The sequence below is a fragment of the Dendrobates tinctorius genome, unplaced genomic scaffold (genome assembly GCF_039654945.1).
Source record: "Dendrobates tinctorius isolate UK_male_01 unplaced genomic scaffold, ASM3965494v1 ptg000150l, whole genome shotgun sequence".
Taxonomy (NCBI): Eukaryota; Metazoa; Chordata; class Amphibia; order Anura; family Dendrobatidae; genus Dendrobates; species Dendrobates tinctorius.
The window spans coordinates 2,806,478-2,820,608 of record NW_027361817.1 but is presented as its reverse complement, the minus strand read 5'-3'; the positions used below and the strand labels follow the sequence as shown (position 1 = coordinate 2,820,608).

At 44.3% G+C, this 14,131-nt stretch overlaps 1 protein-coding gene across 4 annotated transcripts in view; it reads right to left on the bottom strand.

Annotated features, from left to right (window-relative positions):
- The window catches only part of LOC141049846 (acyl-coenzyme A amino acid N-acyltransferase 1-like), a 56,160-nt gene that overhangs the window by 24,214 nt on the left and 17,815 nt on the right, over positions 1-14,131 (bottom strand). The window contains exons 1-2 of one of the 4 annotated variants that reach the window (XM_073546675.1): positions 2,383-2,415; positions 1,437-1,534 (exon numbers count right to left, since the gene is read on the bottom strand). The exons of 1 other annotated variant lie outside the window; for it this stretch is intronic. Coding sequence is in view for 1 of the 3 variants with exons in the window: in XM_073546671.1 (XP_073402772.1) it covers positions 2,383-2,566 (184 nt within the window). In the remaining 2 variants the exon portion in view is untranslated. Of the gene's footprint in view, positions 1-1,436; positions 1,535-2,382; positions 2,595-14,131 lie in introns of those variants that run through there. 2 more of the 4 variants (XM_073546671.1, XM_073546676.1) reach the window with 2 other exon arrangements.

Below are 14,131 nucleotides of genomic sequence, written 5' to 3'. Positions count from 1 at the left end.
CTCTTAGTATATATATATATATTTTATTTTTTTTAAGGAAATGTTACATACATTTTTTTTAAATTACCAATAATTCCACATACAAGAGACAAATACCATCACACCATGGCCGGACCAAATATTACCGCCACACAGTGATTGAATACTACAATACTGATCATTAATAAAAAAAAACCCCACAATACTAAAGGGGGTTTTACACATAGCGATATCGCTAGCAATATCGCTAAAACGTCACCGATTTTGTGACGTTATAGCGATATCGCTATGTGTGATACTTACCTCCGACCGGCTCCTCCGCTGTCCATCGCTGATCACGCGGCTCCATTTCTCGTCATCTGCTTCCTGCTGGGCTTCCTGCTGTGTGAGACGAGCGACGCTGGACGCGGGCGGGAGGACGTCAGGATCGCTGTGTGTGAAAGGTGAGTATCGTCCGCTGCGACGCTGCTGCATCGCTGTGAGATCTTTCTGTGTGAAAGCTCACTAGCGATTATTTAGCGATGCACCAGCGATCCTGACCGGGTCGTATCGCTGGTCAGATCGCTGGTGCATCGCTAAATGTAAAAGGGCCTTAAGATTACCATAAGTGCCATTAGACACAGGAACTCTTACATAGTAAACAGTGTATAATTTAAGTGTACAGGTAACTCAGTGACTCACCGGTGACATACACAGGAGCTCTGTATATAATGTATAGTATACAGGTAATACAGTCATCACCAGTGCCAATAAACACAGGAGCTCTGTATATAGTGTCAGTGTACAGGTAATACAGTGATCACCAGTGACAGTATACACAGGAGCTTTGTATATAGTGTCAGTGTACAGGTAATATAGTACTCACCAATGGTATTATACAGAGGAGCTCTGTATATAGTAAACAGTGTACAGATAATACAGGGATCATCAGTGACATTATACACAGGAGCTCTCTATATAGTAAATAGTGTATAGGTAACACAGGGATCAGCAGTGATATACACAGGAGCTCTGTATATACTTTAGTGTCAGTGTACAGGTAGTGCAGGGATCACTAGTGACAATATATACAAGCTCTGTATATAGTCTCAATATACTGGTACTATAGTGATCACCAATGGCATTATACACAGGAGCTCTTCATATAGTTTCAGTGATCACCAGTGACATTATACACAGGAGCTCTCTATATAGTAAATAGTGTATAGGTAATACAGTGATCAGCAGTGATATTATACGCAGGAGCTTAATATATAGTGTCAGTGTACAGGTAATACAGGGATCACCAGGGACATTATACACAAGAGCTCTCTATATAGTGTCAGTGTACAAGTAATACAGTGATCACCAGTGACATACACAGGAGCTCTTGTTATGGTAAATAGTGTATAGGTAATACAGGAATCACCAGTGATGTTATACACAGGAGTTTTGTATATAGTGTACAAGTAACACACTGAGTCACCAGTGATGTCTCTAGTTGAAGATATTCATCTTCGCTTTTCTTTCTCATCCAGCGCAGACCGCTATCACTTCTTCGAGCTAGGACTCGTCTCTGTAGAAAATAAGTTATTTAGAGCACCACTTTCAGAGTACATTTCCCAATTTTCCCCTAACTTCTACAGTATGTCAGAAGAAAAAAAAAACATAGTGTTGCCCTGTGCAATACCTCCCTCCCACTGATAACAGTATCCTCAAAAATAAAATACTCCACAGCAGTATTAATATTCCTTAATTAGCTCATACAGTAATAATGTTCCACATCCTGGCCCCAATATGTTCTCCCATCCTGGCCCCACATATTGTTAGGGCTGGCGGAACGCACCAAATTATAAAATAATAGTAGGTGCGTTTGCAGCCCGGGGTCCACCGTGCAGAGGTGGTACACTGCTGCTAAGTAATGGCGGAAGAATTAAGTGGTGTGAAACCAGTCACACGTGGTTAAGTCACCCAATGTGAACAGGGGCGAACTCTGTTAATGCACAGAGTCGCACAACCGCTGAACGCAGATGCCGGAGCCTGTTAAGCTCACAGAGCCCGGCCAAAAGAGCGCACAGTGTACGGCCACAGAACTCTACCCCAAGGACACGGGGTTAAAGTCCTCCTAGGCCCACTGAACGTGCGGCGTCGCTACCGCGAACGCCGCTATAGACGCTGGCTATGGAGCACATGCACTGAGGTGTGCTGAGTCCCTGGTGAGGACTGATGCCTGACTCAACCTCTGTCCTACCTACGCCTAAGCCTTGGCGCTAGCAGGCTAGGCTGCACAACAAATGCGTACCAAGGGTAGGGGTTTCTTAATGAGTCATTTACCAGAGACATTCATGCGTGCATACATCACTCATTCCACATAGTCTGTAAATACAGTCTTATCCTAGAGCATGGCCGAGCGGCCATGCGAACCTTTTATAGCCGCAAGCGTCCGGGACCTTCCTGGCTTCTCGGATGGGCCATTCCGAACAGGAGCAGGACCTGAGCACGTGACCTTTGATCTCCAATGGGAGATCACTCCACAGGCATGCTCAGTGGCCCGACATGGGGACTTCATCCCTGGAGAATCTTGCTGCTGAGCAGCATGTATTGTCATAGCTGCGCCAGAGATGGCAGCAGCAAGCAAACCCACAGAGCTCGTCTGGGCAGAGTGCCTGGACCGACGAGTTTGCTGAGAAACCTCCTCTGTGGCTGGAGAGGAATGCGAGACTGCTGGAAGTAAAGCTCGGGATTCTCGCTATGCAGTGACAGAAATCCGACGCCTAACACATATTCTCCCACTTTGGCCCCATATCTTCTACCATTCTGGTCCAATATTTCTCCCATCCTGGCAACATGTGTCTCCTTCTTACCCCATATGACCTCCCATCCTGGCCCCATGTGTATCCATATTGTTATGGGGTCCTAGGTTCAAATCCCATCAAGGACAACATCTGCAAGGAGTTTGTATGTTCTCCCTGTGTTTGTGTGGGTTTCCTCCCACATTCCAAAAACATACTGATAGGGAATTTAGATTGTGAGCCCCATCGGGGACAGTGATAATGTGTGCAAACTGTAAAGCGCTGTGGAATATGTTAACGCTAAATAAAGATTATTGTTATTATATTGCCCCCATATGATCTCCCATTCTTGGCTCATGTATCTCCATCCTGACCCCATATGTTCTCCCATTCTGGCCACATGTCTCCATCCTGCCCCATATGGTCATCCATCTAGTCCCCATATGTTCTCCCATGTGTCCTACCATCCAGGCCCTACAGTGGGGCAAAAAAGTATTTAGTCAGTCAGCAATAGTGCAAGTTCCACCACTTAAAAAGATGAGAGGCGTCTGTAATTTACATCATAGGTAGACCTCAACTATGGGAGACAAACTGAGAAAAAAAAATCCAGAAAATCACATTGTCTGGTTTTTTTTCATTTTATTTGCATATTATGGTGGAAAATAAGTATTTGGTCAGAAACAAGCAATCAAGATTTCTGGCTCTCACAGACCTGTAACTTCTTCTTTAAGAGTCTCCTCTTTCCTCCACTCATTACCTGTAGTAATGGCACCTGTTTAAACTTGTTATCAGTATAAAAAGACACCTGTGCACACCCTCAAATAGTCTGACTCCAAACTCCACTATGGTGAAGACCAAAGAGCTGTCAAAGGACACCAGAAACAAAATTGTAGCCCTGCACCAGGCTGGGAAGACTGAATCTGCAATAGCCAACCAGCTTGGAGTGAAGAAATCAACTGTCGGAGCAATAATTAGAAAATGGAAGACATACAAGACCACTGATAATCTCCCTCGATCTGGTGCTCCACGCAAAATCCCACCCCGTGGGGTCAGAATGATCACAAGAACGGTGAGCAAAAATCCCAGAACCACGCGGGGGGACCTAGTGAATGAACTGCAGAGAGCTGGGACCAATGTAACAAGGCCTACCATAAGTAACACACTATGCCACCATGGACTCAGATCCTGCAGTGCCAGACGTGTCCCACTGCTTAAGCCTGTACATGTCCGGGCCCATCTGAAGTTTGCTAGAGAGCATTTGGATGATCCAGAGGAGTTTTGGGAGAATGTCCTATGGTCTGATGAAACCAAACTGGAACTGTTTGGTAGAAACACAACTTGTCGTGTTTGGAGGAAAAAGAATACTGAGTTGCATCCATCAAACACCATACCTACTGTAAAGCATGGTGGTGGAAACATCATGCTTTCGGGCTGTTTCTCTGCAAAGGGGCCAGGACGACTGATCCGGGTACATGAAAGAATGAATGGGGCCATGTATCGTGAGATTTTGAGTGCAAACCTCCTTCCATCAGCAAGGGCATTGATGATGAAACGTGGCTGGGTCTTTCAACATGACAATGATCCAAAGCACACCACCAGGGCAACGAAGGAGAGGCTTCGTAAGAAGCATTTCAAGGTCCTGGAGTGGCCTAGCCAGTCTCCAGATCTCAACCCTATAGAAAACCTTTGGCGGGAGTTGAAAGTCCGTGTTGCCAAGCGAAAAGCCAAAAACATCACTGCTCTAGAGGAGATCTGCATGGAGGAATGGGCCAACATACCAACAACAGTGTGTGGCAACCTTGTGAAGACTTACAGAAAACGTTTGACCTCTGTCATTGCCAACAAAGGATATATCACAAAGTATTGAGATGAAATTTTGTTTCTGACCAAATACTTATTTTCCACCATAATATGCAAATAAAATGAAAAAAAAACAGACAATGTGATTTTCTGGATTTTTTTTTCTCAGTTTGTCTCCCATAGTTGAGGTCTACCTATGATGTAAATTACAGACGCCTCTCATCTTTTTAAGTGGTGGAACTTGCACTATTGCTGACTGACTAAATACTTTTTTGCCCCACTGTATGTGTCTCCATGCTGCTCCCATTCTGGTTCCATATGTCCTCCAATCCTGCTCCTATATGATCTCCCATCCAGTCCCCATATTGCGGCTTCCAGTAAAAAAAAAAAAAGTTTCACCTTACCTGGCGTCGGTCCAACGTTGCCCTCTTCCTTCTCCATTTGAGGTGTGGATACACCAGCACATGGCAGTGACGTCATATGCAAGCAATGTGTGCGCCAACGTCAGCTACCGACCTCTGATTGCATGGCCGCTGTTAACTATTGTCGTGCAGGAAGCTGGTGGCTTCCTGTACGGCAATAGACGTCAACTGAACGTGTTTCTTTGGACGCATGTTCAGTTACTGAACAAACCGAATCCTGCCCCTGGGGCCTGGTGAGCCGAAGCAAAAAGATGGGGGACCGGTACGATTTCTCCCTCCTTGCTTCTGCTCACTGGGTCCCATACACAAGTAAGGGCAGTAGTGTCCTGATGGTGACCCTGGAGCAGTGTATATTTTATTTTATATTCAAGTAAGATTGAATGAAAGGCAGCATTCACCAGTTTCCTTTGTAATAAAATTAACTCCTTTATTTAGATAATCCAAACAATCATCAGGAGGTAGTGCAGCATGCAGGGGGAGACATGCAGGGGAACAGGTGGACAACAGCTGTTTTGCGCTCCAATAGTGCATCTACAGGTTCAATCTAACACACAGGTGTGAGTCACTTCCTCTTGTAGGAAGTACACACACTTACATTAACATATATTTACATATAATACCAATAAGTAGATAAGTTTGCAACCCAACGCCAAGGGTCCCCATTAACTTGCCAGTGCTAACACTAATTTCAAAACAGCTAACATAGGGAAACTCAAAAAAACACATCATGAAAAATAGCCTCACCAAAACCTTGTCAAATGACAAATGCACTAGTGTGGCGCCCCCAGGAGTATGGCCGCCACAGTGTCTTTGCCTTCCTCCAGGGAGGGTAATGCCAGGCTTGGAAGCAGTGAAGGGTCTCTCTCGCAGTTAACCTATGCATGCAACACAGTTCCACTCCAGGCCAGCAGGGGGGACTCTGAACCGGAATTGAAGGGTGGAGTGCTCTCTGAGGGCCAAGAGGAAGGAGTGGTCAGTTAGTGTGAGGAGGGCCACGTGTGTAGACGTGTGGAGAGAAGTTGGAGGTTGAGCTGAGGAAAGAGAGACCTCCCTCCCAGTGAGAGCACATGAACTGGAGCCTGGTCTCCACGGTTGTACGGATACTAATGGTCCTGCAACAGACACCAGAGGAGTAGGAGGCTGTAAATGCACTACTCCCATCTAAGACTCGGAGGCACAACAGCACGGAGTGAGCCAAGAGAGGAATAGCGGCTACAGCTGTCTGCCATACGAGGAGTGCTGGTAGAAGAGAATTAGGAGGAACTTCAGTGTAACTCAGTACTAGGAGTACTTCACTCAAATAAGCGCTAGGAAAGGAGACTGCACAGCCCATCTGCTGAGAGAGAATTCCTGAGCTGCTTCTAGGCTAGCCTGCTCCGGTACCATCTGTAATCAGGACCCTGGACTGCATTTATCAAGTAAAGGTACAGAAATTGCATCCCGCTGTGTCTTTGTCTGCTTCCTACCCTTCCGGCACTGCTACATCCCCGTGCCAACCACACCTACACTGCCCTGGGACTACAGCTTCACCTGTGGGGAGCTTTTACATCTTTGCTGCACCATACCATCAGTCCCAGTGGTTCTGCAGGCAGTGACGGCTTCACATCTCACTTGCCGAACACCACAGGTGGCGTCACGAACTATTCCATTAACTACATTCCACCATTCAATCTCCCCTAATACTTGGGCGCCCAGGGTCACTGCTGCTGTGACACATCCCGCTGACGCCGGCTCGGTACCGAGTACCCCACAGCCCTGGGAGGGCGACCCACTAGCAGGATGCAGCAGGCCCCCCACTGATAAAGGCTGTAGCAACACAGGTGCACTCTATTGATGAGAACAACCACCTACTCACCTAAATAATGGAGGGGTTGGCTGCCTAGTAGAAAAAATGCACACAGATAAGGTTTGCATAGGATGCTAGTCACACAGGTAAGTGTGATGCAAAGTATCTCGATAACAGCCTATTGATCACGCCCATAGTATTAGCAGGCGGGTTGTCCAGCACTATATATGCACCACACAGAAAACCAAGCCAACATAATGGGGCCTAGCTGCATCCTGCAAAAAATGATAAAAAAGTGCAATAAAAAGATGAAAAAATAAGGCATATGATAAATACATTAAATGAGGTATTGGTTACTATTTGGGTCAAAACAGGTGGACAACAGCTGTTTTGCTCTCCAATAGCGTTTCTACAGGTTCAATCTAACACACAGGTGTGAGTCACTTCCTCTTGTAGGAAGTGCACACACTGACATTAACATATATTTACATATAATACCAATAAGTACTATAAAAAAATGGACATGTCTAATTTTTTATTTAAGCCTAAGGGTCCTGTCACACCAAATGATGCACCAGCGATCCCCACATCGATATGATCTGGTCAGGATCGCTGGTGCGTCGCTACATGATCGCTGGTGAGCTGTCAAACAGGCAGCTCTCACCAGCGATCAGGACCTGCGAGGACGCTGGTATCCAAGGTAAATATCGGGTAACTAAGCACACGCGTCGCTTAGTTACCCGCTGTGTACCTTGGATACCAGCGTGCTCGCGCTGTGAGCTGGTATCCAAGGTAAATACCGGGTAACTAAGCGTGCGCGGCACTTAGTTACCCGCTGTTTACCTTGGATACCAGCTCCCAGCGCGAGCACGATGGTATCCAAGGTACACAGCGAGTAACTAAGCACCGCACACGCTTAGTTACCCGATATTTACCTTGGATACCAGCACCCGGCGTCTGCTTACAGTGCTGGGAGCTGGCTGATCGTTGGTGGCAGCGATGCATGCTGGCCAGCGGGATACCAATGATCAAAAAATGGCCCAGGACGTTCCTGCACGATCAGCGATACCCGGCGAGGGGGCGGTCGCTGATGCGTGCCACACACAACGAGATCGCTAGCGATTTTTAGGAATCTGTTATGTCTTAAAATGTCTCCTAAATTTTTGCTTCTTCTATAAGAAAAAAAAGAGTTTTTTTAGTGCTACAGTTAGGTCCATATATATTTGGACAGAGACAACATTTTTCTAATTTTGGTTCTAGACATTACCACAATGAATTTTAAACAAAACAATTCAGATGCAGTTGAAGTTCAGACTTTCAGCTTTCATTTGAGGGTATCCACATTAAAATATGATGAAGCGTTTAGGAGTTTCAGCTCCTTAGCATGTGCCACCCGGTTTTAAAGGGACCAAAAGTAATTGGACAATTGACTCCAAGGCTATTTCATGGACAGGTGTGGGCAATCCCTTCGTTATGTCATTCTCAAGCAGATAAAAGGCCTGGAGTTGATTTGAGGTGTGGTGCTTGCATTTGGATGGTTTTGCTGTGAAGGAAACATGTGGTCAAAGGAGCGCTCCATGCAGGTGAAACAAGCCATCCTTAAGCTGCAAAAACAGAAAAAACCCATCCGAGAAATTGCTAGAACATTAGGAGTGGCAAAATCTACAGTTTGGTACATCCTGAGAAAGAAAGCACTGGTGAACTCAACAATGCAAAAAGACCTGGGCGCCACGGAAGACAACAGTGGTGGATGATCGCAGAATAATCTCCATGGTGAAGAGAAACCCCTTCACAACAGCCAACCAAGTGAACAACACTCTCCAGGAGGTAGGCATATCAATATCCAAATCTACCATAAAGAGAAGACAGCATGAAAGTAAATACAGAGGGTTCACTGCAGTGCAAGCCACTCATAAGCATCAAGAATAAAAAGGTTAGACTGGACTTGGCTAAAAAAAATCTAAAAAAGCCAGCACAGTTCTGGAAGAACATTCTTTGGACAGATGAAACCAAGATCAACCTCTAGCAGAATGATGGAAGGAGAAAAGAATGGCGAAGGCGTGGTACAGCTCAAGATCCAACGCATACCACATCATCTGTAAAACACGGCAGAGGCAGTGTGATGGCTTGGGCATGCATGGCTGCCAGTGGCGCTGGGTCACTAGTGTTTATTGATGATGTGACACAGGACAGAAGCAGCCGAATGAATTCTGAGGTATTCAGAGCCATACTGTGTGCTCAGATCCAGCCAAATGCAGCCAAACTGATTGGTCGTCGTTTCATACTACAGATGGACAATGACCCAAAACATAAAGCCAAAGCAACTCAGGAGTTTATTAAAGCAAAGAAGTGGAATATTCTTGAATGGCCAAGTCAGCCACCTGATCTCAACCCAATTAAGCATGCATTTCACTTGTTAAAGACTAAACTTCAGACAGATAGGCCCACAAACAAACAGCAACTGAAAACCACCGCAGTGAAGGCCTGGCAGAGCATCAAAAAGGAGGAAACAGCGTCTGGTGATGTCCATGAGTTCAAGACTTCAGGCAGCCGTAGCCAACAAAGGGTTTTCAACCAAGTACTAGAAATGAACATTTTATTTACGATTATTTAATCTGTCCAATTACTTTTGGTCCCTTTAAAAACAGAGTGGCACATGTTAAGGAGCTGAAACTCCTTAACCCTTCATCCAATTTTAATGTGGATACCCTCAAATGAAAGCTGAAAGTCTGAACTTCAACTGCATCTGAATTGTTTTGTTTAACCCCTTCCTGACATCTGACGTACTATCCCGTCCATGGGACCCGGGCCCCTATGCCCATGGATGGGATAGTATGTTTACCGCGATCAGCGGCTCCCACGTGGTGAGCGCCGCTGATCGCGGCCGGGTGTCAGCTGATTATCACAGCTGACACCCGGCACAATGTGTCAGGGGCGGTCCCCGACAAGTTAACCCCTTGCACACCGCGATCAAACACGATCGCGGTGTACCGGGAGTTAAAGGGAAGCATCGGCAGGGAGGGGGCTCCCTCCGTGCTTCCCTGAGCCCCCCACGGCAGCGCAATGTGCAGCGCTGCTGCGGGGGACTCCTTTCCTGCAGGCCCCCGAATCCAAGATGGCGACGGGGGCCTTCGGGGGCCTGCAGGAAGCTGGCTTCCTCAGTGCCTGCAAAGCGCAGGCAAGAGGAAGTCTTCTTCAATGCCTGTGACAGATTGCTGATCTGTCACAGTGATCTGTGATGTGACAGATCAGCGATCTGTCACAGGACAGTGATGTCCCACCTGGGACTATGTAATAAAGTAAAAAAAAAATAAAAAAAAGTGTAAAAATAATTTAAAAAAATTCGCCAAATAAATTAGTAAAAAAAAAAAAAAATATTCCCCAATAAATTCATTTTTTGAAAATAAAAAAACCCCAAAACAATAAAAGTACACATATTAGGTATTGCCGCGTCCGTAACGACCCGCCCTATAAAACTGTCCCATTAGTTAACCCCTTTAGCGAACCCCTTAAAAAATAAAAATAAAAAACGAAGCAAAAAATAATGATTTATTATCATACCGCCAAACAAAAAGTGTAATAACGCGCGATCAAAAAGATGCATATAAATATCCATGATACCGCTGAAAACGTCATCTTGTCCCGCAAAAAACGAGCTGCCACACAGCATCATCAGCGAAAAAATAAAAAAGTTATAGCTCACAGAATAAAGCGATGCAAAAATAATTATTTTTTATATCAAATAGTTTTCATTGCATAAAACCGACAAAACATAAAAAAACGACCTAAATGAGGTATCGCTGTAACCGTACTGACCCAAAGAATAAAACTGCTTTATCAATTTTACCGCACGCGGAACGGTGTAAACGCACTCCCCCAAAAGAAATTCATGAAACACTGGTTTTTGTTCATTCTGCGTCCCAAAAATCGGAATAAAAAGCGATCAAAAAATGTCACGTGCCTGAAAATGGTACCAATAAAAACGTCAACTCGTCCTGCAAAAAATAAGACCTCACATGACTCGGTGGGTCAAAATACGGAAAAATTATAGCTCTCAATATGTGGTGATGCAAAAACTATTTTTACAATAAAAAGCATCTTTTAGCGTGCGACAGCTGCCAAAAATAAAAACCGCCATAAATAGTAAATCAAACCCCCCCTTATCACCCCCTTAGTTAGGGAAAAATAATAAAATTAAAAAAATGTATTTATTTCCATTTTTCCATTAGGGTTAGGGTTAGGGCTAGGGTTAGGGCTAGGGTTAGGGTTAGGGTTAGGGCTAGGGTTAGGGCTGAGATTAGGGTTAGGGGTGTGTTGGGGTTCAGGTTGGAGTTAGAATTGGGGGTTTCCACTGTTTGGGCACATCAGGGGCTCTCCAAATGCAACATTGCGTCTGATCTCAATTCCAGACAATTCTGAATTGAAAAAGTCATATGGTGCTCCTTCCCTTCCAAGCTCTGCTATGCGCCCAAACAGTGTTTTACCCCCACATGTAGGGTATCAGCCTACTCAGGACAAATTGCAAAACAATTTTTGGGGTCCAATTTCTCCTGTTACCGTTAGGAAAATAAAAAATTGGGGGCAAAAATATCATTTTTGTGGAAAAAAATGATTTATTTATTTTCACGTCCGAGCGTTATAAACTTCTGTGAAGCACTTGGGGGTTCAAAGTGCTCACCACACATCTAGATAAGTTCCGAGGGGGGTCTAGTGTCCAAAATGGGGTCACTTGTGGGGAGTTTCAATAGTTTAGGTACATCAGGGGCTCTCCAAACGCACATGACACCCGCAGACCATTCCATCAAAGTCTGCATCCAAAACGTCACTACTTCCCTTCCGAGCCCCGACGTGTGCCCATACAGTAGTTTTCTCCCACATATGGGGTATCAGCATACTCAGGACAAATTGGACAACAACTTTTGGGGTCCAATTTCTCCTGTTACCCTTGGGAAAATGAAAAAATTGGGAACTAATTGATCATGTTTGTGGAAAAAATAAGATTTTTTTATTTTCATGCCCGGGCATTATGAACTTCTGTGAAGCCCTTGGGGGTTCAAAGTGCTCACCACACATCTAGATAAGTTCCTTAGGGGTTCTCGTTTCCAAAATGGGGTCATTTGTGGGTGTTTCCACTGTTTAGGTACATTAAGGGCTCTCCAAAGGCAACATGACACCCGCAGACCATTCCATCAAAGTCTGCATTCCAAAACGTCACTACTTCCCTTCCGAGCCCTGACGTGTGTCCATACAGTAGTTTTCTCCCAGATATGGGGTGTCAGCTTACTCAGGACAAATTGGACAACAACTTTTGGGGTTCAATTTCTCCTGTTACCCTTGGGAAAATAAAAAAATTGGGGACTAATTGATCATGTTTGTGGAAAAAATACGATTTTTTTATTTTCATGCCCTGGCATTATAAACTTCTGTGAAGCCCCTGGGGGTTCAAAGTGCTCACCTCACATCTAGATAAGTTCCTTAGGGGGTCTAGTTTTCAAAATGGGGTCATTTGTGGGGGGTTTCCACTGTTTAGGTACATTAGGGGCTCTCCAAAGGCAACATGACACCCGCAGACCATTCCATCAATGTCTGCATTCCAAAACGTCACTACTTCCCTTCCGAGCCCCGACGTGTGCCCATACAGTAGTTTTCTCCCACATATGGGGTATCAGCATACTCAGGACAAATTGGACAACAACGTTTGGGGTCCAATTTCTCCTGTTACCCTTGGGAAAATAAAAAAAATGGTGACTAAAAGATCATGTTTGTGGAAAAAAAACGAATTTTTTATTTTCACGCCCGGGCGTTATAAACTTCTGTGAAGCACTGGGGGGTTCAAAGTGCTCACCACACATCTAGATAAGTTCCTTGGGGGGTCTAGTTTACAAAATGGTGTCATTTGTGGGGGGTTTCCACTGTTTAGGTACATCAGGGGTTTTCCAATCGCGACACGGTGTCCGATCTCAATTCCAGCCAAAAAGTCAAATGGCGCTGCTTCCCTTCCGAGCTCTGCCATGCGCCCAAATAGTGGTTTACCCCCACATGTGGGGTATCAGCGTACTCAGGACAAATTGCACAATAACTTTTAGGGTGCTGTTACCCTTGAAAAAATAAGAATTGAGGGTGAAAAGATCATTTTTGTGGAAAAAATATGATTTTTTAATTGTACCGCTGTACGTTATAAACTTCTGTAAAGCCCTTGTGGGTTCAAAGTTCTCACCACATATCTAGATAAGTTCCTTGGGGGGTCTAGTTTCCAAAATGGGGTCACTTGTAGGGGGTTTCCACTGTTTAGGTACATCAGGGACTCTCCAAACGTGACATGGCGTCCTATCTGAATTCCAGCCAATTTTGCATTGAAAAAGTCAAACGGCGCTCCTTCCATTCTGAGCTCTGCCATGCGCCGAAACAGTCGTTCCCCCCCACAAATGAGGTATCAGCGTACTCAGGATAAATTGCACAATAACTTTTGCAGTCCAATTTCTCCTGTTACCCTTGGTAAAATAAAAAAAATTGAACCTGAAGTATTTTTTTTGTGAAAAAAAGTTAGATGTTCATTTTTTTTTTAAATATTCAAAAAAATTCCTGTGACGCACCTAAAGGGTTAATAAACTTCTTGAATGTGGTTTTGAGCACCTTAAGGGGTGCAGTTTTTAGAATGGTGTCACTTTTGGGTATTTTCTATCATATAGACCCCTCAAAGTGGCTTCAAATGTGATGTGGTCCTAAAAATGAAATGGTGGTGTAAAAATGAGAAATCGCTGGTGAACTTTTAACCCTTATAACTTCCTAACAAAAAAAAATTTTGGTTCCAAAATTGTGCTGATGTAAAGTAAACATGTGGGAAATGTTAGTTATCAAGTTTTTTGTGTGCCGTATCTCTGTGATTTAAGGGCATAAAAATTAAAAGTTGGAAAATTGCGAAATTTTCAAAATTTTTGCCAAATGTCCGTTTTTTTCACAAATAAACGCAAGTTATTTGAATGAAATTTTACCACAGTAGTATTTATAATACTATCAGTCCAATATGACTAACCAGAGTAATCACTGCTTTTGGTATAAATCATATTACCACATGTCACAATTTACCTGTTGTTGCAGTAGATTCTAAGAAAATCCTCAGACTCGGCATTCATGATCTGCAGGTATTTTATTCAGTGTATTAGAATAATTAATTGAAAGGGGGTGTTCAAAATAATAGTAGGGTGAAGATCAATTAGTGAGGTCGATCATTCTGTGAAGAGACAGGTGTGAATCAGGTGGCCCTTATCTAAGGGTGAAGCCAGGACATGTTGTACATGTATTTCTCCCTGAAAGCCTGAGGAATATGGGTCGTTTGAGACATTGCTCAGAAGAACAGTGTACTTTGAATAAAA